The sequence below is a fragment of the Momordica charantia genome, assembly GCF_013281855.1.
Source record: "Momordica charantia cultivar OHB3-1 chromosome 8 unlocalized genomic scaffold, Mcharantia_2.0 BLBB01000008.1, whole genome shotgun sequence".
Classification (NCBI taxonomy): Eukaryota; Viridiplantae; Streptophyta; class Magnoliopsida; order Cucurbitales; family Cucurbitaceae; genus Momordica; species Momordica charantia.
Window position 1 is genome coordinate 10295143 of NW_028275166.1, and position 25773 is coordinate 10320915.

General features: G+C 28.3%; 1 protein-coding gene across 3 annotated transcripts; it reads left to right on the forward strand.

Annotated features, from left to right (window-relative positions):
• Positions 1-5246: 5246 nt before the first annotated feature.
• Positions 5247-11277, forward strand: LOC111023414 (NAD(P)-binding Rossmann-fold superfamily protein). 3 transcript variants are annotated; one of them, XM_088128222.1, is made up of 6 exons: positions 5247-5396; positions 5574-5665; positions 5823-6022; positions 7139-7371; positions 10304-10602; positions 11004-11277. In XM_088128222.1, exons 2-5 carry the CDS (start codon positions 5574-5576, stop codon positions 10580-10582), a joined length of 804 nt encoding a protein of 267 aa, XP_087984348.1. In that variant the 5' UTR covers positions 5247-5396; the 3' UTR covers positions 10583-10602; positions 11004-11277. The 3 variants fall into 3 exon arrangements, with proteins under 3 accessions (XP_087984348.1, XP_087984347.1, XP_087984349.1); XM_088128221.1 differs by having other exon boundaries at positions 5252-5476; XM_088128223.1 differs by having other exon boundaries at positions 5256-5665; positions 7142-7371.
• Positions 11278-25773: the final 14496 nt, after the last annotated feature.

Genomic DNA, 25773 nt, shown 5'->3' on the forward strand with positions numbered 1-25773 from the left:
GGAATGAGATGAGATAAAATGAGAGAAAGAAAATGAAGATGAGATGAGATAAAAAGAGAAGAAAATGGAGAAGGATGTATAAAAGAAGAGAGAAAATATAGAAAGAGAAATGAAGAAGAAGGTGGGATAAAAAGAGAGGAAATAAAATGGGGAAGAAGGTATAAACAGAAGAAATAAAAGGGAGGTGAAGAAAGAGGAGGAATAGAAAAAAGAAAATGGAGGCAACGAGATAGAAAGAGAGTATGGTTTTGATATAGAGGAAGGTAGTTAGGATTTTGTTTTATAATTATAAGAGCGTAACACTAAAATAAATATTTTATTTTCATTTCCTACCCTCATCCAAATAAAAAAATTTATTTTTAACTAATTTGAAATCCATCAAAATTTATTAAATTCCAAAAGCAATTAAGAATACGAAATCATTTCTATAATTTAGAATCTTGTAATTTGAAATCATTTCTTTCCGATTCGAGACGCCAACCCGAATAAATCTAGGTTCAATTTGATGAAATTAAATATTTACCCACCAATTATTCAATACATCTAAATTGTGTCAAACTATAATAAATAACTTCTTGGGGGCGAGAGAGAAAATCAAACTTATTTATTGGCATTGATTATATAAAAAAAAAATTTCCGTTTCAATAAATACATATAAATAATTTCACAACTTATTAATTGACATTGATTATATAGACATAAAAAAAAAGTTAATAGGTGCATTTCTTCTAGTTCAATAAAAGTGCATCTTTTGATATTTTTGTTTAATATAACATGTGGGGTGGGGTGGGATGAAACTCACGATCTCTTCATTAGAGATGTATGCAATTATCGTTTAGCTAGGCTCGCTTTGGCCATCTTTGATCAGTTTAAGAAATATGTTAACAAAATTTCGACATTTCATTAGAGATAGATGGCTTAACGAACTAAACTCAAGTTGGCTTTTAGTTAATATTTATAGTAGCACTCCATTTTTTCGATTCAACAATTGATTAACTTTTTATTATTATTATTAATAATTTCTTTGAGGGTATTCTCATAAATAACTTATTATTTAAAATTTAAAGAATACATACTTGGAACGATGATATTTGAAGTTAAATGTTCATTTCAATTACTTCCTATATTTACCAGATAGAATTTAAGACTCGTCTAGTAAAATTCTTATGTGTTGTTTTCAATTTTTTAGGAATATAATATTTGGTATTGTTCATATTTCTCCTTTCCCATTTTCAAGAAACGTTTCTAAAATTGTGCAGAGATTTTGAAATAACAAAATCAAATTTATTGTTTTTAGTTATTTTCTAAAACATAAATAAAATCCTATTCTTGACTTATTAAATGTATAATAAATATTAAAAATGAATATAACATAAAAATTTTGAATATTTAATTAAAAAAAAGGTTAAACTTCATATAAATACTTAATAAGAATGCAATATTTTATGAAATTGTTTATTTAGACGCAAATATAACCTCATTGGCTAAAACAGTCCTTTTCAAGATGTGGTTGCCAAAGTCAATTTTGTAATTTATTATCTGTTCTCCTTTCTTTTCGTATCGATTCAATAATCTCTATTATTATGAGACATGTGGAACATTGTTTATTGTGGTTATGGATTAAGTTTGGGTAATTAAGAAGGAATAACTTTTTCCTTGGGTAAAAGTGAACGAGATTTCAATAAATAAACTAACTGAGAGTTATATAAGAATAGTGATAATTACGTATCATATTAGAATCCACGGAAGAAAATAACTATGTCCAAAGATAGATAAACGATCAGAAATGATACACTTTGCCAATAAAACAGCTTTCCTATTCAAATAATGAGGAATAGAAGAAATTAGAATTTTTGACCTTCCAATAATTCAACTAGGATTTTTAACCTCAGTTACAAAAACTCGTATGTATGACCCCTCCCATTGAAATTTTAACCCTCCCAACTTTTTGGGATTGAATGAGTCAAAAAATGGGAAAATAGTTTAATGTGAAAATCGAATTTTTTAACTTTAAAAAATTAATGTGAAAAATTGAAATTAGTTAATTGAATAAGTGAAAAAGGAAAGTAAAAATTTGATGAATCTACGCCAAAATTGCATAGATTTAATTTAAAAAGAGGATCAAAATTAAATTATGTAATTAGGAAAAAAACGATTTCATAAATACCTGGATTTAATTTAGAAGGAAAGTCAAAATTTCATAAATTTAGGCCAAGATTGCACATATTTAATTTAAAAAGAGGATCAAAATTAAGTTGAAAAAAAAACGATTTCATATATATCCGAATTTAATTTAAAAGTCAAAATTTCATAAATTTAGGCCAAGATTGAACATATTTAATTTAAAAAGAGGATCAAAATTAAGTTAAAAAAAAACGATGTTATAAATCGTTTAGGAAAAACAACGTTTTCAAGAAAGTCAAAATCGAAGGGAAGGAAGAAAAAAAAACGGGAGTGGATCCCGATCCGAGATAGCATAAACCTGGATCGGGATTGCACAATCCCAGACCAGGTCAGTATCCATACAAGCCTGATCTGGGATTATGCTAACCCAGTCTGAGGTTGTTCTATCCCGGTCCGGGTTTGTGCTATCCCGGATCGAGATCCACATCATTCCAGTTTTTTTTTTTTTTTTGCCTTCTCTCCCATTTTGCCGTAAATTAAATCTTTGACCATTTAATGCAATATTAGCCCGAAATTTATGAAAATTTTTACTTTTTTTTTAATTAAATCCGGACAAATCTTATGCATTTATTCTTGGATCATGAAAATCATTTTTCACCCGAATTTAGTTATTGGAGGATTTATGTGGTTTACTGTTTACTTATTGTAGGATTTTTTGTGAATTCGGTTGTTGTTCTTTATTGATTCCTTAATTAAAATGTTGATTTTTTTCCATATTAAATTCAAATTAAAAAGAAATTGAAAGGTCGGTGAGAGATTGTTGGATAATTTTACTCAAAAAAACACATGATATTTTGGTAATTTTACAAAGATAAAAAATGGAAAAGGGTCACAAATTAGAATGGAGGGGTCACACTTAAAGATTTTTTCAAAAAGGGGTTACTAATCCGAAATGATTTATGAGAGGGTCATATATCCCAATTTCCTTGGGAACAAATTTCAACCAACGAAACATCTCTTTCAACAAAGTCATAACATCATTAACCCCATTTAATACTATTAGATGAGACTCCTTAACTAATGAGAAATCTTATCGTTTATGGCACCACTATCCAAGATTTGAAAGGAAATAATTTCCTCTATAGTTGTTTTATTCTCCATGACAAGTAATGAAGGAAAAGACATAAAAGCTACATTAGACAAATTTCCTAATTACGCTACGAATCTCAATACAATTAAGACTGATAGCATTCCCATATACCAAAATTGTGTTCGAGCTAATCTCTGCCGCACCTCTGTTGTTGCCCACCTTTTGCTCTGTCATCATTGCCTTTGGACCATGGAAGTCTTCTGAACCAGGATTCAATGAAGATGAATAGTCATCCCAAAATATCGCAAACGAGTGCCCTCTCCAGTTCGATGCCTAAAAACTATTGAAAGCATCCTGATAACAAAGCCACTAATCATATATAACATTGTTTCTTTTGATTTTATTAGCCACAACACCACTATTAACATCTGATGGGGAGATCCCTGAAACTTAGCCACCACCCGCCTCCCTGCAAACCATGGAAGAAGGATCCTCCCTGAAAATCTCCTCCAAAACAGCAAGAGAGATCCTCATGATATCTCGATCCATACAACTTATCTTTTGAAAAAAAACCATGGAAGAATCGAAACAAAACAAAGATGAATGACCTATGAAAAACTCAGTTGGAGAACTAAGAGAACACACACACTCTTCACACAGAGGAGAATGAGAGAAGGAGATCAAGTCACTGGCCACTCCATCCCCACCGATTCACTTTTGCCTAACAAACGGGAGATAATTTTTTCTTTGTTAGGAGTTAATTTACTTACCTCTAAGCTACAAATTTTGTAAATCATTTGAGAATACCAAACTTGTGAAAATTGTATTTTATACTACCATATTAACACAAATCATTGACCTAAAAACTATAATTTTAATTTTCAAAAGATGGTGCGTAATTGGTAATACGGTGAGATGTAGTATAGTAAGTAAAACGTTCTATGGATCAATTTCGTGTAGACGGTTAATAGGCAAGTTTAGAGTTTAGAGAACTAGATTTTCAATTTGTACAAACACCATGAGAATGAGTCCAAATCCCACACGCTTCCATTTGTACAAACACTATCAAAATGAGCCCGAATCCCGCACACTTCCATTATCGTTATTACACGTAATTCCAAATAAATACATCAACATGTCAAATAAACGTCAACTTACCTGATTAACTATATCATACACATGATTGAAAATTAAAAAACAGTAGTTAAAATTCTTAAAAGTTAAAAATAACAGACTAAAATAGACATCATTCTAAAAGTTTACCACTTATTTGTAATTTAATATTGTTTATTATAGTATAGCAATTTATAGTTATGTTTCTTTTTTCTTTTTGAAAAACTTGATTCAGAATTATTTAGTTAGAACAGATAATTATTTTTCAACTAATTTTGGCGATAATTCAATTATCGGCCAAGACAGCACAAAAAAACAAAAGAAAAAACACTTGACCAAATATGTTGTCCTAAATACAAAAAATAATTATTTAAAACAACTTTCAAACTCAAACTCCCACCACACTTAATTTCCATTTTTATCCATCTTACAAAAAAAAGTTTAAAAATTGAACTGAAAAAAAGTTTTAAAAAGTATTTTTGTTAGGTGTACTTCTAATTTGGTCTAGCATATTTAATTATTACCAAATAATTCGTTAACAATTTTATAATTAGAACTTTTTACGACTGTCTTTAATAATTTTAAATTAAATTGATCAAATATGTCACTATCTTGCGATGAATTTTTGATATTTGAACGTGGAAGTAATAGAAATACGATGTATTGTTTGGAACGAAATTGAGTTTGAGCTCCCAATAAATTTAAAAATGAAAAGACATAGATTTTGAGACTATTGATTTTTTATTTGTGATGGCAAAATGGGAAGAATGATTATTCATGGAAATAGATCCAAATAATTTAGGAATAAAAAACCTTTACAATTTAGAAAATAACAAATATTAATAAAATATAATATAAGTTTCTATAATAAATATTAATTTAAATTGAAAAAATTAGAAATCGCGGTACCAATTCCCATTTGTTGACTCAACTTTCACTTACACATCAAGTCCCTGTTTTTGGACCTGGGTCTCTCCAGATTCTTCAATTTCTTCCATTATTTCTGGTCCTCTTCTCTTCTTTCTGCTGGATTAACGGGTTATTTGGCGACCCGGATGCAGTTCATTTGGTACCCGTCAACTGTTGACTCATATGAATAATTGAAGTGAATTTTCTGCAGAAATCTACAGGACCTTCCGCTTGAATTCCGTTCCATTTCTCTAACTTTTCTTCTCCATTTTCTTTATCTTCTTACACCACTTTCTCCCTCTTTGCCCACGAATTGAGGATCCATTTGCTTCCACAGATGGAGAGAGCGACCAAGAACGTGTTGCTTTCTTCCAATGGGGACGAGATTTCCAAGAGCCTTGCCATTAACCTTGCCAAACGGGGTTGCAGGTTCAGCATCTAACTTTGAAATTCCTGGGTTTACTTGTTTGCTTGCTGAGAAAACTGAGGGAAAAGGGGCATCAACGAAACTTTTCATTAATGTGCTGCTTTTGTTTTTATCAGTTGTTAACCTTGTGTACCATCTTGTTCTTGGCTATGTTTATAGACTCGTTTTGATTGGAAATGAGAGTCTTCTTCAAAGTACGAGCAAAGTGATTGTGGAATCCTTAAAGGGTGTCCTGCCAATTGACGTGGTTGGGTTGGACATGGAAGAAGAGAGAGAGGCAGCTTTTGATGAGGCTGTGAACAGGGCATGTAGTATTTTGGGAGCTTTGGATGCTTTTGTTAATGCTTATTCTTATGAAGGTACAGCTTTTCTCTAACTCTTTCACTCATATTTGCTTTTCATAGCTTGTTTGAATTCTCTTCTCGTAGTTTCTGATCTGATTTGGACAACTATAAGTTTTTTTCTTTTCCCCCCTTTCAAATCTATAGTGTTTGGAACAAATAAAAAAAGGGCTTTTAAGAAAATCAGATCGATTTAAAAACATTTTCATAAGAAACACTTGAGAGTTGATTCTCAAACAAGTGATTGACTAAGAATCATTTTAAAATATGTAGTGAGAAAAAAAATACACAAGTTTGTGATTAGTAGAGTTACTTTTGGAGATAGTAAAACCAAACGAATTTGTGATTAAAAGCACTATTAAGACAATGTAACCAACCACATGAGTGTTTTAAGAAAAAATGTATTTTAAAAAGGAATAAGGAAAAGAATCTGAATATGACAGTCCAAAAAGGAGTTGTTCTCTTAAGTCTTAATTATATTTCTTTTAATCTATATAGGATTTGTTCCATTTTTCTACTGGCATGCTGATTTTATATTCTTTAGTGTCATAGAATGCTTGGAAAAAGTGGTCTGCAAATTACCAATAGAAGAAGTCCATTTATTTGATGTTGATCTTGCTTAATCATGAAAAGGGCAGGACAGGACTGAAAGTAACTGGTGAATCTAAAAAGTATAAGATCAAAAAATTCGTCATTCTTAAGCCAAGATTTATTCAGGCCCCTCCCTTGATCCAATGAAAGAATCATAGAATGATTGTCCCTTTGTCTTTCTTAAACTTCTACCCCATGTTGAGGTGATGTCTCTTGAAACATGAAACTACATGAAACTACATAAAAAACGATGGATTCTATAGATAAGTTTACCGTCCTCTAGTATAGATTTCACTCTGTCAAGCCAGTCGAGCCAATGCTTCCTAAAGAACTTGGCCAGAATAGAAGGAAAATCAGTTCCCTAGTTAGATTTAATGGTGTGTGCAGCTGTTTCCTTATTGATGTTTAGTCTGTATTTGTATTTTCTCCAAGATATGATATATATACTTGGCTCTGGCACCGGTTGGTTGAGAGTTGGGATGTATAACTTCTCTGAAACTTATTCTACTGTAAATTGTGTTAAAGTGCACTGCATTTTTGAAGCAGGTTCCATACAAGATCCTCTACAGCTATCTGAAGATGAATTCAAAAAGATTGTTAAGATAAATTTCATGGCTTCATGGTTTCTGATGAAGGCCGTTTGTCGAAGAATGCGGGACCAGAAATCGGGAGGCTCGGTAATTTTTTTGTCCTCCATAAATGGTGCAGAAAGGGGGCTGTATCCTGGAGCAGCTGCCTTCGCGTCATGCTCTGCAGGAATACAGCAGTTAGCTCGGGTAAGTTCTTCACCAGTGATTCTTCTTATTTTTATTTCCATTACAGCTATATTGCTTTTTGCTTCTAAGTATCTTTTGCCTGAGTGTATTTCTGCATTATTATTTGTTTGAAAGAGCTATCTGAAGCTCAAGTTTCATCTTCCCGTAGTTGGCACCTCAATGCACTCCTTTATGTAACTTGAAGTTGTGAGGTTTTGTGACCTTCTGCGAGTTCTTTTCGCAACTAAATATTGTAGGTAAAACAATTGTCCTGTGAGACTAATTGAAGGTGCGTGCAAGTTGGATTGGACATTACAAATTGAAGGTGCGTGCAAGTTGGCTTGGACATTACAAATATTGAGATTAGAAAAAACAAATTACAAGATAGATTTGAATTAAGAGTACAAAGAGAAGATTTAAAATGCACCAAAATTCAAACATCTTCCTGTAAACTATCTATTCCTATAAATGTTCTCATATTCCTTCCTTTTCAACCAAATAAGTCACATAATGGTGAAAGAAACAGATGCTCAATCTCTGCACGATAGATAAGCCAAAAATTTGCCCGCAAATTGTGTGGCATCATCTTAGAAACTTTTGACAATCTTTCGAACTAAAGAACTCCTTGATTTCAGAACGAAGGTGATGTACTGTTGTGGTGTATAAATCATAGCAGAAAGATTTATGTAGCCAAGTCTAGCAGTTCAAATGATTTTTTTTAGGTTAAAATACTATTTTAGGAGCCTTTTGTTTGGTGGGAATCCAAGATTCTCGTGAGACGGGCATTTGGATCCCCATGTTTGTTTTGCGGTAGTGTAAAATACTCGGGTATCTCATGCTCGGGTATCCTAGGAAGCTCATACAAGGCATTTGAGTCAATTTGGACGCCCTTTCGAAACATGGGTTTACGAGATTCCCATGTTGATGGTATCTCCTTTTTACATTTTTCACCTTGGTTCGTTTTTCATATATTTTCTTTCATCAATTTTCTATATCTTTATTTTTAATTTTATAATTTAAATAGGTTAATGTACTCGTTGACTAATAAACAACTCTATGCAATTAAATATATTTATATATTGCATTTACATATAAAATAAACTGAAATTAAATTATATAATATCTCGATTTATTTTTAGTATTTGAAAGGAATTATTATTAATAACATTTATTATCTTAAATATATAATTTTAAAGCAACGTTTTTGTAACCACCAACGTATATTTGATATTTTTCTTCTTAAACAAAATATAATTTGATAATATGATAAATAAATTTCACGTTTTTGTCAAAAAAAAATAATAATAATAAATTTCATGTCATGTAACATTAATTATATAACTGTCTTTTTAATATTTAAAAATATTAAAGTTAAAATGAAATTTATATTTAGTATTAATAAATTTTTTTTAAAAGTCTTATATTAATATGAATTTTACATAGTTAACATAAAAAATTAATATATACGGAATTAATATAAAAAAACAAAATACTAAATTAATTAAAACAAATTTATTATATTAAATTAATATATAAATTACATGAATATATTAGTAAGGACATTTTTCGAACATTACATAAATTTACAACATTCTACGAATAAATCTTCCCAAACAAACGGGGTTATCTAAATATTTTCTGACATCTTTATAAATTTTCCTACCAAACAAACATGGCTATCTGAAGATGCCGTACATATAAAATTCTGGGTATCTAAAATTCTAGGCATTTGAAGATGTCGGGCATCTGCATTTTCGAAAAACAAACGCCTCCTTAGTCCCTATAGGTTAGATATCCTATAAATGATTAAATTTATCCGAACCCATTAGCTTAAGCTTTTAGGTTGATGGGTGATTTAACATGTTTAAAATGATATCAAAGCTATCTTATAATTATAAATGATTAAATTTGCCCAGTTTTTGTTCATTTTGTTCCCTATACTTTCAAAATGCCCATTTTGGTCCCTATACTTTCAACTTTTGTCTATTTTAGTCATAGTTCTAAATATCCGTCGACACGTCGACATGTCCATCGATACATCCATGTTTCCATGGGTTCGACATCGACATGAAGGGTGAATAGACATTTCCATCATAGTATAAGAAAATCGACAAAATGTGAAAAATATCAACAAAATGTCACTAATATATTAATATTAATTATTTTTAACTAATTTAGCAATGAAAAATGTTTATTTGTTAATTTAAATATTTTTTACGATTTTTTAATATTTCTAACTTTTACAAAAATATCCATCGACATCGATATTTCCATGAAATTGAGACCTTGACATTTCCATCGACATCGACATTTAAAACCTTAATTTTAGTCCATATACTCTTGAAACGATCAATTTGGTCACTGTAATTTTAAAAAATGATCGTTTTGGTCTCTTCATTTTATTTTTTGTCTATTTTTTTCGATCACAATTTCAATACTATACTCAATATATTTTTTGAGATGTAGCCATAATTTGACATTAAAGGATTTTTGCCGTGTATGGAATTTGTGTTAAAATTTTGCAAAAAGTGACCAAAATAGTAACTTTTTAACGGTACATAAAAATGAATGTTTTGAAAGTACAGGGACTAAAATGAAATCAAAACTGATCTTTAGAGAATTATAACAAAAGATCTTGAACAATTGTATCGATATAGTGCAATGTTGCAATTTGAAATCATGTCTGAAACAAACTTGACCAACCTGCTTTTCTAAATTAGTTTGAGTGCAGAAGCATGAAACCACGGATGAAGTTGCAATCTTTGGCAACTTTCAGCTTTGCATTTTTAAGTTCTTTTCCTAAGACCTTCGAAATTGTACGATTCCCCCAAGTTTTAGAAATATTTATAAAATGCTAATGAAAAAAAATATCTGATCTTTGTTTGGTGAACTTCATAGCATGATCTCTCAATAAAATTCCCTGTTATAACACATATAGTGGATTGTGTTCTAGGCTGCAGCTATGGACGTTGGAAAGTATAACATCAGGGTCAACGCGATTGCCCGTGGATTGCACCTTGAAGATGGATACCCCATATCAGTCGGGAAGGAGCGAGCGAAGAGGCTGGTCAAGGATGCAGCACCACTGGAAAGATGGCTTGACGCTAAGAACGATTTAGCTTCAACCGTCATCTATCTCATCAGCGACGGGTCACGCTACATGACTGGAACAACCATATTTGTTGATGGAGCACAGTCTCTAGTGAGGCCGCGGATGCGTTCATATATGTAGTTCTTGTTAGACAGCTTCAGGTGAGAACAACATCCATAAGTTAAATGATATTTCTTTAACATTTTGCTTTGTCTGTAAGTTTAGAACATGAATTTGAGGATTGTGTCTAATAAGATTTTGTGCTCTAAAATGTGTCTAACAGATTTTTTAACTTTCAATTTTGTGCCCAAGAGTTTTAGAAAAAATGTCGAATAAATCAAACATCTATTCAACACAAAATTGAAAGTGCATTACAGAGTTCAAAGTTTAAGACCTATTAGATATGAAACGGTGAGGACTAAACTAGTAATTTAACCCATAATGATTGATTCAGCTGCTGTATTGGTTGCAGAACATACTGCCCTAGATTCTGTTTTTGGTTGCAATGTAGGAAGCAAGTTCTTATCTTAAGTTATTGAATCTGTTGTTTCTGGTTCTGCAGGGGAACAGGGGATTCCTGGTTCAAACCAACCAACTGTAACTGTTTTCGTGTATAATGTCGTGGCGGGAGGCTCTTGATTCCTTCAACCGACCAATAAAGTCGCGGTAAGTGTGCTGGAGGATTCTTGATTCAATTGATCAAACATGACTGTTGTTTTCAGTTAATACTATGAATACAGTATGTTATCTATTCTTGGTTCATTCAAAACAATCGTGATCGTTGTTTAAACTATTAGTGATTTCAAGTGTATAATAAATTTAATCTTTACAAGTCATTTAATAATAACAAAGTAGGGACTCGGGCATGATTTAAGAACAGATAAAATTGTTCTCTTGAAAACCACAAATTTATGAATAGCGATTTCAAGTGTGTGATTATGATAACTTCATTTGTAACAAGTCATCTAAATTAGAATAAAGTCTGGATGTAGTCGTCATTTAAGAACTAAAGTTGTTCTTTAGAAAACTATGAATTTATGAATAGTGATTTCAAGTGTATTACAACTTACAAGTAATCTAGAGTTGGAGCTCAAAAAGTTGTCTTTTGTCATTTAGAACAAAAGTTCTATGGAGATGTATTTGCTTTTGTTATGCTGAAATTTGGTTGAGTTGAGTAGGCAAGATACCGGGTGACTCGGGATCTCTCACTATGGGGTTACCTGCAATTAACCATACTTAAACACTAGTGTGGTGTTGCCGTAAAACCCTCCGATGTCTAAGTTAGTACTTGGATCAAAGTAAAGCAGGTAGGAAAGCAGGAGAATTGTGTGCTAGAAGTTAGTGTACCTTGTGGAATGGAAAAGTCTGTACAACTAAATATAGTAACTCAAGTAACTGAACTAATATTAGTATACAATCCTCAGGAGACATTGTGTATCAGCTAAGTTTTCTTACGCATTTTCGATTGCTTGCATGTTCAAAATCATAAAACTTAAAAACAAAACACTTTGATTTAATGGAAAACTACATAATTGTGGGAAACTCTGTTGGAAATTACTGTAGGAACTCTCCTATTTATTAGGAAAAGTTGGGTGATGAAGTTAAATGAGTAAAAAATAAAATAAAATAAATAAAAATCTTAAAAATTTATAATAATCCCCGGGACCGTACCATTGGCCAAAGTGTTATCAATCATTTATTCGCTGCCAATCGATGTTCGGTCTGGGATCCTTTGCTAGGCTTCTTATGCCCAAAGGTCGACTATGCGGGACTTTATCTCTCGTCCTCGCTTGTAATCGGGTCGGGCCCATGGTCTACATGGCCTCTTGGGATTTGACCACATGGAAGATGAGATTTTACCCTTAACAACTTTAACTGTTTGAGCTACTTTTCACTTATTTTTCTTCCATCTAAAAGAAGCTTATTTTTCTTCATATTTGGCTACACTTTTCAATCCATTATGTTGATGTAAAAGCTCAAAGACCAATTCAAATTCAACCATATTTCATACAATTTGATCAAATCATTCTAGAAAATATTGAAGATTTGTGTGATAGGAGGCAGCTGGTTGGCTTCCTATTCAACAAATGCCAACAAAATCTTGAATATGTAAATAGGAAGATGTTCCAAAAATACACAACTCTCCCTCTCTATCTTCCATTTTGAGACAGCTTTTAATAAAGAAACAAACAAATTTCTATGGTCAGACAGACCATACTCAAACACACATAAGACCCATTACTCAATCATCTATGTTTTGTATAGTAAGCAACAAATATAGGCATCAATTATGCTCGAGCCAATTATCTAATCTTACAATATTCATATGTTGAGATCAACCAACACAGATTCCAACTAATTTTTGTGTGGCTATGGCTCGATTTGAATTTGAAATTTTTAGGACTTATATTGCATTTTAATGTGTCTCACAATTCAAAAGAATTAGGGGAGGGTCATTTCATTTTTGTATCGAGAACGAACAGGTTCAAGAGATAAGAGAATTAAGGATACCCACCAGAAAGACTAATGCAATCCATAATGATGTACCAGAAAATACAACATTTTTGTTACCCGACCAACCATCAGGAGAAGCAAATACAACAGACACACTAATCAGTAAGATTGATGAAGTAACAATTAATGCAAAAACAGCCAATGATCGATCAGTTTAAACCCAAAATATTAGACCAAACAAATGAAAATCCTAGAATTGAAAAAAAAAAAGAATAAGTACCAAATAAAGTAAAATGTGTACAATTATGCACAGATTAATTATCTAGACGTCCTACAATATTTGTTTGTAGTAAGTACCAAACAGAGTAAAATGTGTATAATTATGCACGGTCAATTATCTAATCTTACAATATTCAATTATACATACATTGAGGCTAGCTTACATACATAATCTTGACCTTAAACTCAAAATACTCGACCAAACAAATGAAACTCCAAACCCGAGAAATGAAATGAATGGATAACCATTTTCTTCATTTCATTTTCTGTGTTTGGTGTAATATTATAATATATATTTAATTTTCTAAAAAAACATCAAAATCATAAAGAAAATAGGATTTCAACTCGAATCAAATGTGTGATGTTTCTTGGTAGAATCAACATCAATGAAGTATAAAAATATCAGCAATATATCTTCAACGTGACATTTTTTTCCTATAGTTATTGTTTTTATTTTTTAGTACTTGATGTCATTTTTAATAATGTTTGAGAATTTAATCTTTTAAATATCTTAAGGACTTTTCAACGTTGACCTTCTATCATCTTATCAAAATTCTAAGTATTAGTTGATTTGTAATGTCATAATCAAAGTTTTTTTTGGCGTTTTTATTTTTTGTTTTTTTAAGGTTCACAATTTCCTCGACTATAGTTCACCAATTCTTTGAAATAAATCATGGAAGTCACATGCTAACTTCGATTAAGTTTCAATTTTGGTCTTGAACTTATTATTAAGTATTATATTTTAAAAAGTTTTTAATGTGTATTTGGTCTATCAAATCTGAGTAATTTAAAAATTTTTAACAACTCATTGAACTTTTAATTTTGTATTATTTAATGAGGCTCTATTATTAACTACGTCAAGTCAAGTAAGTTTCACCGTTACTCAAAATCTACTGGCCACTTAATCATTAAATGCCTAGTAAAATATTAAAGTTCATAGTTAACATAGGCCGACCTATTAGGACAAAATAAAAGGTTGAAGAATTTATTGGAAAATTTTCAAAGTATAAGGATTTAAATAGATAAAATATTAAAAGGTTAAGGATTTATTAGGAAATTTTTTTAGACATACGGAGACTTATTAGATGCAACTCTAAAAGTGTTTGAGCTAAACAACAATTAACCAACTTTTTCTTTCTCTTAAGGGGTGAAGCTAGAAATTTTCTTGAGTGGCAAAATTTTACCTGTTCTCATTACACGATCATTTGGATTTCAACATTTCTTTTGTAGGAATTTAAGATACTTGGGCATTTCAAGGTGTCCAAATATCTTAAGATGTCTATATCAGAGGAAATCTAACATATTTTGGATGCATTTTTGAAACATGGGCTTTCGAGATTTCCATGTCGAGTGCATCATTCCTTTACTTTTTTTCCCTTCATTATTTTTTTTCATATACTTACTTTCATAAATTTTTTTTATTTTATAATTTAATAAATTCATGTACTAATTGAACTCAATTTGTGCAATTACATATATTTATATATTACCTTTACATATCAAATAAAATAAAACAAGTCAAAAGGAGAGCATATATCTCCAACTTAATAAATCTTGCTAAACAAATATGGTTATCTAAATATTTCTAGAATATATCGGAATATTTAAATAGCCATATTTGTTTTGCAAAATTTATTCCGTTAAATTTATAGAATGTTCCAAAAATACCCTTACGAATATTTCTATATAATTTATAAATTCATTTAATATAATAGATTTATTTGAACCAATTTAATATTTTTTTATATTACTTTGCAGAACAAATTAATTCATATTAATTTAATATAAATTTCATTTTCAACTTTAATATTTTTTCAAAAACACAATCACATTATTGACGTTATTTGGGTGAAATTTATTTATCTTATTTTATTTTTTATATGTTATTTTGTAGAGCAAATTAATTCATATTAATTTAATATAAATTTTATTTTTAACTTTAATATTTTTCCAAAAAGACAATCATATCATTGATGTTATATTTGGTGAAATTTATTTATCTTAATATTTTATTTTTCATATCTATTTTGTAGAACAAATTAATTCATATTAATTTAATATAAATTTCATTTTCAACTTTAGTAATTTTCCAAAAAGATAATCATATAATTGATGCTATCTTCTGTGAAATTTATTTATCTTATCATCAAAATATATTTTTTTAAGAGGAAAAATATCACATACATGTCCATAGTACAAAAAATGTTGCTTTAAAATTATATATTTATGATATAAATATTATTAATAACACAATTCCTTCAAAATATTAAAAATAGATGGAGATATTTTGTAATTTAATTACAGTTTATTTTATATGTAATGTACGTAAAGTTTTTTATTAGACGATGAGTACATTAATTTATTTAAATTATAAATTTAAAAATAAAAATATAGATTTTTTTTAGGAAAAAATAAAAAAAAAATTTGTTGAAAGAAAAATATCTAGAAAAAAAAATAAAGTGCAAAAATATAAAAACTAGATGCCCTCAACACGAGAATCTTGAAAACCCATGTTTGAAAAGGGCATTTGATGCCTCGTATGAACATCCTAAGATACCTAAGTATTCTTGATGCCCGAATATTCTACATTCTCACAGAACAAACGTGGAAATCTAGATGTCCGCCTAATCACATACATGTTGATCGTAAAAAAATGTTGCTTTGCAATTATTATATTTATGATAGAAATATTATTAATAATATAATTTTTTCGAAATATTAAAAATTAGTGGAGATATTATATAATTTAATGAGAGTATATTTTAGATGTAAATGTAATGTATAAATATAATTAATTGTAAAAAATTGTTTATTATCCGTTCAACGAAAATCTTGAACTCCTGTGAAATAAATGGCCCTAGAGGATTTCTCCTTGTTCGTTTCGCTCTTGTCTTACGTCATGAATGAGACAAAGGAGGCCACCGCCATGGCAGACACCTTTCAAGGTGTTTGTTTTCTAATACTGCCAAACAAATAGCTTTTAAAGCCTCATGTCTATTTTTCAAGTGGAATTCAAGAGAATGTAAATTAATAGGAGCGAGAACGTACTTGAATGCATAGTTGAAATCTGGTCGATGAGATTAGATCTTCCAAGTTTAGATGTATCATGATTTCAAATTTTTATTTTTTCAAATCCTTCTCTCTATTATAAGCAAGAAGAAGAAATCCTCCCCAAGGAATAACAGAAAAACGATCGTAATGATTATCTGACATGGGATCATAATCCTTGTGTAACCAGCCAAAAACCCATTGGTTAATTACAAGGTTTTGTTATTTCTTCTGGGGTCAATTTATAATTACCCGCTATAAAAAGAAAAAAAGAACTTATTCTCTTAGTTTAATTGGAAAAGCATAAAATATATTAAACAATTACATGTTTGACCTATATTATTAAAATATTGTAACACATAGATCTCTATTTGGTCATGGTTAGATTGAAAGGGGGCTCTTTAAATTTTGTCTTGTTGGAGCTGCCAAAAGGTTTGTTTTTTTCTTCAATGAATGTGAGAAAAGAGAGAGAAAGAGAGAGGGGTAAATTTGGAAGAGATTGGAAAGTGGAGACCAAATTAAAAGAGGGCAACACAAGTGATTGCATATATGGAAATGGTTGGGAATTTTCATAGGGGCTTTGAATTTGAATGATTAATTATTTTCTCAAAAAACACACATAAAATTCAAACAAAACCAATGACCTAACACCTTTATATGCACTGTTTTTCAATGTGATACCAATGCATGCTTTTAACCAACACCTTCAAATTTCCATCTTTCAAACCCACATGAGAGAGAGAGAGATTCAATGTATCCCTTTGGGAGGAGGTGGTGGGAATAAATCAAAATCAAAAGATTCAGCACATTAATGATTTTGATTTGATTTGATTAAGAGTGTGACAGGGTTCTTAGTTTGGAAACTATATCATATATGGAAAATAATAAGGTTTCTAAGGCGGGTTTTGGTAATGTTTCTTCCTTCTTTTTCATCTTCAATTTTTTTTAGAAACATAAGTGTTTTTTCCTAATCTTATGCAATCGATGTCTTGTGACTTGCGCTAGTGGATTGCTATAGCCGAGGCTTGTTATGTCTGAATCGATCAACGCTGTAATTAGCATAGAGTTTGAGCTTGTATATAACTACTCGAGCCATTAGAAACATAAGTAATGATAACTATTTTTATTCCTCGTTTTTTTATTTTTAAGAAACATATTTTGGGAAAAATCAAATCAAGTTTCTTGTTTTTTGTTCACATTTTTTTTGTTTCAAAAGTATTATTTTATATTTCTTGACTTATAAAATGCATAATAAATATAAAAAATGAATATGATATAAAAACTTTGAATATTTAATGTGAAAATTTGATTTCGGATAAAACTTTTCGAGAGAACAAGAAACAATGAAATGGTTACCTGTTTCTTTTTCTTTTCAATAATACTAATGATAATAAAATAATAAGAAACAAGAAACTGTTACCAAATGCAATTCTATTTTTCTTGTTTTAAAAAGAGGCAACGAGAAACAAGAAATCATAATCGATAGAAATAATAACGTTATCAAACGGGTCCTAAATTTTTACAACTTTTTATATTCGAAATGAACTTTCAAGGCTGGTCTCTTGTTTTATTCTTCAACTTTCAAGCCTGTATCATTACATTTTAGTCATCTCTCAACTTTCAAAATACCTATTTTAATCTATGAACCTTTTAAAAAAATATTCAACCACACATAACTCAATTAATAAAATACGTATTATACCTTTTCAAAAATATCGAAGGTTCAAACACCTACTCTCACATTTGCATGGTTGAACTCAAAAAAAAAGAAGAAAAAAAAGTAGTTATTTTTCTTTTAAGTTCGAGTACGTGTATTAACTTGCCGATGGGATATGTATTTTGGGCCAAGAGATTGGCATTGAGGTGAGTATTAAATGGTTATTTTTTAAATGTCTAGAAAATAAAATAAATATTTTTCAAAATTGACTAAAATGATTTTATTTTTTGAAGTTCAAGTAGTGTTAAAATAGAACTTCTAAAATTTTGGAGAAAAAATAGAATAACATTGAAAGTTGAGGGAGGAAAATTAAATTTAGAAACTATGTAATTATGGGATGCTTTTGATTTGTGGGATTTATTTGTACTATAGATATTAGGGTAAAATTTTTTCATTATGTGACTGATTTTTCATTTTTGGGATTTATTTGTACTCTGGATAGGTTTTTTTTTCTCTCTCTCTCAGTATACACACACATACCTAGAATTAAGTGAGTTAATGTCAACATGAGCATAGTTCAACAATAAATGATATCTACTCCTTTATTTGAGGTTGGAGGTTTCTATATTTGTTACTAAAAAATTGGGTTAATTTTAATTACAAACACTTCAACTTCTTCGGATGAAACCTATATTTAAATAAGGTTTGAGATTAGTATATTACTTTCTCAAAATCTTTTAAGTTGCTAAAGAAGTAATAAAGAGACAAAATTCAACCAATAAAACACTCAAAATCAACTATACTTTGAAGTATATATCCAAACTCAGCCCCAAACAACATGAAGGGTACTAAAGCTCTAGTAAAAACTCAAAACTCACAATAAAAAAAAAAAAATCTCGTCGGCCACATAAATTTTAATAGCTAGTCGAAATTGTAGTAAAAAAAAGGAAAAGTATATATATATAAAATAAATAAATAAATAAATATATATATATATATATATATATATATATATATACACACTTAAATAGTTGGGGTAGAATATTACCACTTATTAAAATTTAATGGTTAGAATTGGAAAAAAGTGAAATTAAAAATTAAAATATGGGTAAATGTGTCTGAGTATCTTCATAATAGTTTTCTTCTCTCTTTTTTCTCTTCAGGAAATCAAATATCTTCAATATTGGCTCTTGACTTTAACAGTAACAGAGTGCTATTTTCTGTTTAATTCAAAAAGTCATTCATTTGGTATATGCCTAAGTTAAAAAAAAAAAAGTTTCAAAAAGTAATATATTACTCTTAAAATTTGAAAAATGGTTTAAATTTGTCCCAAAAATCATTTATTTCATTTAGTGATATTTAAAAAAATAACAAAAGAAAAGAGTCATTTTTTCTAATAATTTGGAAACCAAAATTAATTATTTTTCAAATTGAGACTAAAATTTATTTTTGGTTATATTTTCTGTAAAATCGTTTATGAAATTTTAGTGAAACTTTTCCTATAAAAAATTGTTTGTAATTTAATTTTTCTAAGTTACTAAAATTGGGCTAGAATTCTTGAGCACATGCTTTTGAGTGGAAAAAAAATTTGCATTGTTGAGTGACCGGTTTGATAACCATTTCGTTTTAAGTTTTTAATTTTTAATTTTTAATTTTTAGTTTTTTAAAAAACAGTTGTTTGATAACCATTTCGTTTTAAGTTTTTAATTTTTAGTTTTTTAACAAACAGTTGTTTGATAACCATTTCGTTTTAAGTTTTTAATTTTTAATTTTTAATTTTTAGTTTTTTTAAAAAACAGTTGTTTGATAACCAATTCATTTTTTTGTTTTTTGTTTTTCAAAAACTATTTTAAATTTCTATGATTTCAAAAACAAAAGAAGGTTTTCAAAAATAGAATTTTGTTTTTTAAAATCTTTTTTTTTCTTCCCCTCGACTTTCTTTTTTCTTCCTCATATTTATGCTAAAAAATTTCTTTATCCTCTAAATTTTTTTTCATTCTAAACTTTTCTTTCTATTCCTAATCAATTTATTCCTCCAAAATTATATTTTGAATCTTGTTTTTATCTCTAAATTTTATTCACTTTCTTTCTAATTTCTTTTTTTCTTTAACATATATTTTCCTCCTACTTTTTTTCTCTAAAATTTTTCTCTTTTTCTCTTTAACTTTTCTTTTCATTTTTTTAATCTTTTTATCTCTCTAAAATTTATCTTTCAAAAGTTTATTTACATCTCTCTAAACTTTATTTTCATGTCCCTACATGAAAGATGATAAAATTTTTCACAGGATCATGTCCAAAAATAGGAAATGCATGTCCCGACCTCGTCCCTGATTCTATTTTTTAAATAATTAATATATATTTATTACACTTTTTTATTTTTTAAATTTTAAAAATAGTAAAAAACAATTATAAAACCGATGATTTTTCTCAAGAACATCTTTTGAACGGAAGAACGAGGTGGAGACGATGATTAAAAAGTTTCACTCGCACGAGAATGGGGAGAGCATCCTGACTCGCACCCACACTATTATCGTCTCTACTCTATATAGAATTTTCTCCCTCTAATATGTATTTTCAACTTTCTAATTTTTTAAAACAAAAAACTAAAAATGATTTCAAACATGTTTGGTTTTTTATTTTTTTAAACCAAAAAACAAAAAATTGTTACCAAATATGGTTTTTATTTTTTAAAACAGAAAACCAAAAACCAGAAACTAAAAAAGAAAAAACCAAAAAGAGAAATGAAACGGGCCCTGAATTATTGTTATCCTATACCAGTACATTTTTCTTTTAAGAATTTGAGTATATAGCAAATACTACGTATTATCTTTCTGTAATATAAATTTAAATATACTTTATAAAATTAATATAAACTCGTACCAAGGAAATATTAAATTAAATATGTATTCATAAATTATTAATAAGTACAATTAGAAGCATGATTTTCCAGTTATATTCGTCCCATAATAAAATCCATGTCATGAATTAGATTAATGTTAATCTTTCAATTTATATTTATCTCATGAAATTAACTTCAATGCTGATTGAATGGATAGAAAAATATTAAAATATATACAATATTATCTTATATTATAGTACTTTATGGAAAAAAAAGTTTGATTAAATATTTGTAAAAAAACACATATATTTGAACAAGTTGAAAATTTATGGATTACAAATTATAATTTACAAAAATCTGCTCCTCTACAATATATATATGTTGTTTCCTCCTAATATGACCATTCAAACTTGGGTGAAAATTAAATTTATTGATTATTAATGTATTATACAGTGGAACTATGCTGACTTTAGGGTTCTAAATATCCATCAACACGTCGACATTTTCATCGCCGTATTCATGTTTCCATGGGTTCGACATCGACATAAGGGGTGATTTGACATTTCTATCATAATACAAGAAAATCGATAAAATATGAAAAATATCAACAAAATCTCACTAGTATATATATATATATATAATATTAATATTAATTATTTTTAACTATTTTAGAAATGAGAAAATATTTATTTGTAAATTTAAATATTTTTTTACAATTTTTTAATTTTTATAATTGTTATAGAAATATCCATCGAACATTTAAAACTTTGACTGAGTTGGCTACCATTAATTTGACTATTATTAATGACATAAGAATTGACTAATCACATAGTTTATAAAATCGACCTTTTCAATTTATACTATTTACAAATTTTTACAAATCACCAATCTAATACATATTATATACAAACCCAAGCTTTCCCATGTTGAACTTTGTAGACTTATGTTTATTTTAAATTGTGAGCTAAAAATTCTCTAAATATTTTAGGTTTTAAATGTCAAAGAGTTAAACTAATTGTAGAAGAAATAAAATTAAATTATTTACTAGCTCACACATGAAAGTCACATAACATTTTATATGATTCAAAATTCAACCATGAACCTTTCTTTTGCGTTAAGAAAAGAACTCAATGTATATTTATTTAGAGCTAACTATAATATATCATATAATAAAAGTCCAATGTTATAAAAAATAAATATTAATGTTAATAAAAATAGATTGTTTCAATTTATTAAAAAAGAATTACATGAAGGTCAAAATATGAATGTTAATATTAGGGATGACAAAAAATTTGGGGAACAAACCTAATCGGGTTGGAAAATTTCCAATTTGATCGAGCACACGGTAAAAAGCATTATTAGAATAAAAAAATGATCGCTACATTAAAATATCCCTAACTAATATACATATCAGGGGACTTTTTAATTTACGAAAAAGCTGACACATTAATAAAAATTTCTAAGTTAAATTTCAAATGTAGTCTCTAAACTTTCATAATGGTATCTAATAGGTTTTTAAATTTTAAAAAGTATCAATAAGTTTCTAAGGGCTCGTTTGGTAACATTCCAGTTTCTTGTTCCAGTTTTTTTATTTTTAATAAACAAAAATGTATTGCATGATTCCAACCTCCAAGAATTCAACTATGATAAAACAATCTTTTTATTTATGTTTTGGAATAAATTGGAAATGAGAACAAGAAAGGACAAACTTGTTTTGGTTGTTCCCAAAAAATTGGAAACAAAAAACAAGAAACGGAACATTACCAAACGATATCCGTAAAATTTATAAAGTATTTAGCTCATCCTTGGGCTTTCAATTCTGTATCCAAATATTTTCTAAATTTCAAGGACCATTGCACACAAAATTGAAAGGTCATAGCAAATTGATTTTTGTGTTTAATATGTTCATGAATTAAGAAAAAAACAAAAAATAAAAATCTAACAGGGTTAGGGAGCTATTAAGCCTAAGATTAAAAATTCATGGACTAACCGACACATTTTAAATTTAATGATCTATTAGATCCAATATTAAGAATTATTGGACATATTAAATACTTTTCAAAATTGAAAGATCTATTCAACACAATCTTATGGATCAACTTGTAATTTAACCAAAATTTTACATGAGGGATAATCATAATTTTTATTGACATGTTGAAATTTTCATATGTCTGTAGGTTCAAAATCGACATCCGAATCAATATTTCCATAGTATAAAGAAAAAAAATCCAACAACAAATTATAAACATTATCAACAAAATACTAGTAATTTTTAACTTATTTAAAACTGATAAAATATTTATCAGTTAATTTAAGTGTTTGTAATGAATTTTTATTTTTATAATCTTTTAAAAAATATCTATTCACATGAATCTTCCCATCCATATTTCGCCTCGACATTTAATATCATAAATAAAAAAAATATATATATATATATATAAAGAATATAAATTATAGAATGAACTTTAAAATGCCACGTGGCAGGTCCTGCATGGAAGTGCGAATTCAAACAAGTTAGCAATCAAGAATGGACTCTTTGGTAATTGTGATTATTCAGAACCAGGATAATATCATTTATAAATATAGAATAATAATTTCTCTCCTTTTTTGAGTAATTCCTCTTTCTTCTTTTATCTTCTTTCTCCTTCTATTTTTTCTTATTATATATATTTTCATTAAATTAAGTATTTGTTTTTTAAAAGGTTATTGACCATAAGAACTTGACCAACACTATCTTGAGAAATGTGCCACCAAACTCATTCAACACCCTCATCTTCTAAAAACTTTTGCTAATTAATTCAAAATTTCTCCTCACATTTATAATATTGTATAAAAAAATTTCAAAAATTTGAGGTATTTTGGAAGTTATATGCTAAAATTATATAGTATTAATTTTTTTAATCCATAATACTTTTTACGATAGAATAGTATAAGCTATGTTCAAACTGAATTTGAAGTTTATATAGTCTACATTTTTTAAAATTCTATTATCGCTCTTATCTTCAAAATCTCCTTGACATTGCAAAAGTTTTGTAAATTATTTGTAGTTTGAATCCCAAAATAAGTTATAGCAAAATTCAATAAGCATTACCAATTGCAACAACTTCGCAGCGAGATAAATAACTCTACCATTTTATTATTTTCTTCCAAAATAACGCCTTAAAACTTTATTTAAAGATCTAGAAACTTAATTAATGTGATAGTTTTTTTAATTTAACAATATGTGAGGGTGGAGATTCGAACCAACGATTTTTAGTCCATAATAGATGCCTTAATTAGTCGAACTATGTTCAAATTGGCTTAATTAATATTATCTTTTAAAAGGTATATAACCATAAATTAAATTAAATTAAATTTTAATTTTTGATGATATCACCAATAAAAATAGCAAAAGTGTTTTTGCCTATTACTATATTATTTCAAAAAAAAAAAAATTACTTTCCTTCTTGGCGAAATTCATCAATTTCCCTCTCTATTGTTTTTTCTTTTGCTTATTTCCTCCGGTTTTAGAACCACAATTTGATCGTGGCCAATAGCATTTGATTTTTTTTTCCTTTCTTTTAAGATTCTACAAAATAAATAATTAACTTTATCTCTTAGTTTTTGAATGATTACTTTCCTAACCATTTTCTATCTTGATAAATTATATATGAGAGTAAACTATTCTCATTTTAATCATATCTGTTCCTAAATCTTTTGAAAATTTTTAATTAATTGGCTATATTTTAGATTTCAAATTTTAAAAGTGATTCTTAAAAGATATAATACTATTATGAAATAAAAATTTTTTTTGACACACTCTCATTAATTTTTAAAGAAATGTGAATATCCTCCTACATATATCTTCAATTTTGGTACTAAAACATGATTCAAAATTTGTATGTTCAGGTGTGTGGTTAATATTTTAATAATAGTAACATCATAGATTCACCGTTTAGGCGAGATCATAATTTCTAATAAAAAAAAGAAAAAGAAAAAAAAAAGAAGAAGGCAAGAACCTAAGTGTAAATAAAAACGAATAAATAAATAAGAAAAAAATTAAAATACTATTTTAGTCTCTATTTTTTATTTTGGTTCATTTTAGTGTCAATACTTTCAAAATATTAATTATTCAGATCCCTACTTTCATGTTTTGTTCATTTTAATCATTGTACTTTCAAAACATATATTTTAGTCTATGTATTTTTAGAAAGTAACCAATAATTTGGTCTCTTCTTGTAAAATTTAACACAAATTTTATATTCAACAAAAATCTTTGACTACAAATTCATTGACTACATTTCAAAAAATTCAGTGAATTAATTAAGTATTATATTAAAATTATAATTAAAAGAAATAAGATAACAATAAAAATAAAAGATTAAAATGGTTAATTTTTAAAAATAGATATTTTAAACGTAAATAAAATTTATGAGTCAAAATAAATATTTTAAAAGTAAAACAAAAAACAGGAGACATGCAATGCATGAAGAAACAAAAGGGGCAGTTCGTGGAAACTGAGAGAAGAGAGCCGTCGCAGACATTCACTGTAATAAAATAAAATAAAATAAAGTATATATTTAAATATTTTATAAAGAAAAAAAATCAAAGATTTGAGACACATGTACACGTGTGCCCCTACTGTCTTTTTCTTTTATTTTATTTATAATAATAATAATAATAAAAAAAAGATTTATTAAGAAAGAGCAGTCCAAAATCAAATTCAGCTGCTCCCAGTCTTTTCCTTTGACTCACACATCACATGAAATCAGCCCCATTTTTTCTTTTCCCATTTTCTGCCCCTCTCATAAATTTATTTTTTTTATTTCCTATTGGTTTCAATTTTTTTCTTTTTTTTATATAACTATTAGTGTCCAGACCAGTTTACACACACCTCGACTAATCTTAGGACAACCGTCTGACCCTAGACACATACAAATTACCTCTTGGTTTCAATTTCGCAACCTATCATCCAAAATTTCAAATTTATCTTTATTGTATTAAAAATTATCTACTAATTAGTTATTTCGTACCAAATTTTACTTCTCAATACTTAATGGTGTTAGGATTTTTTTT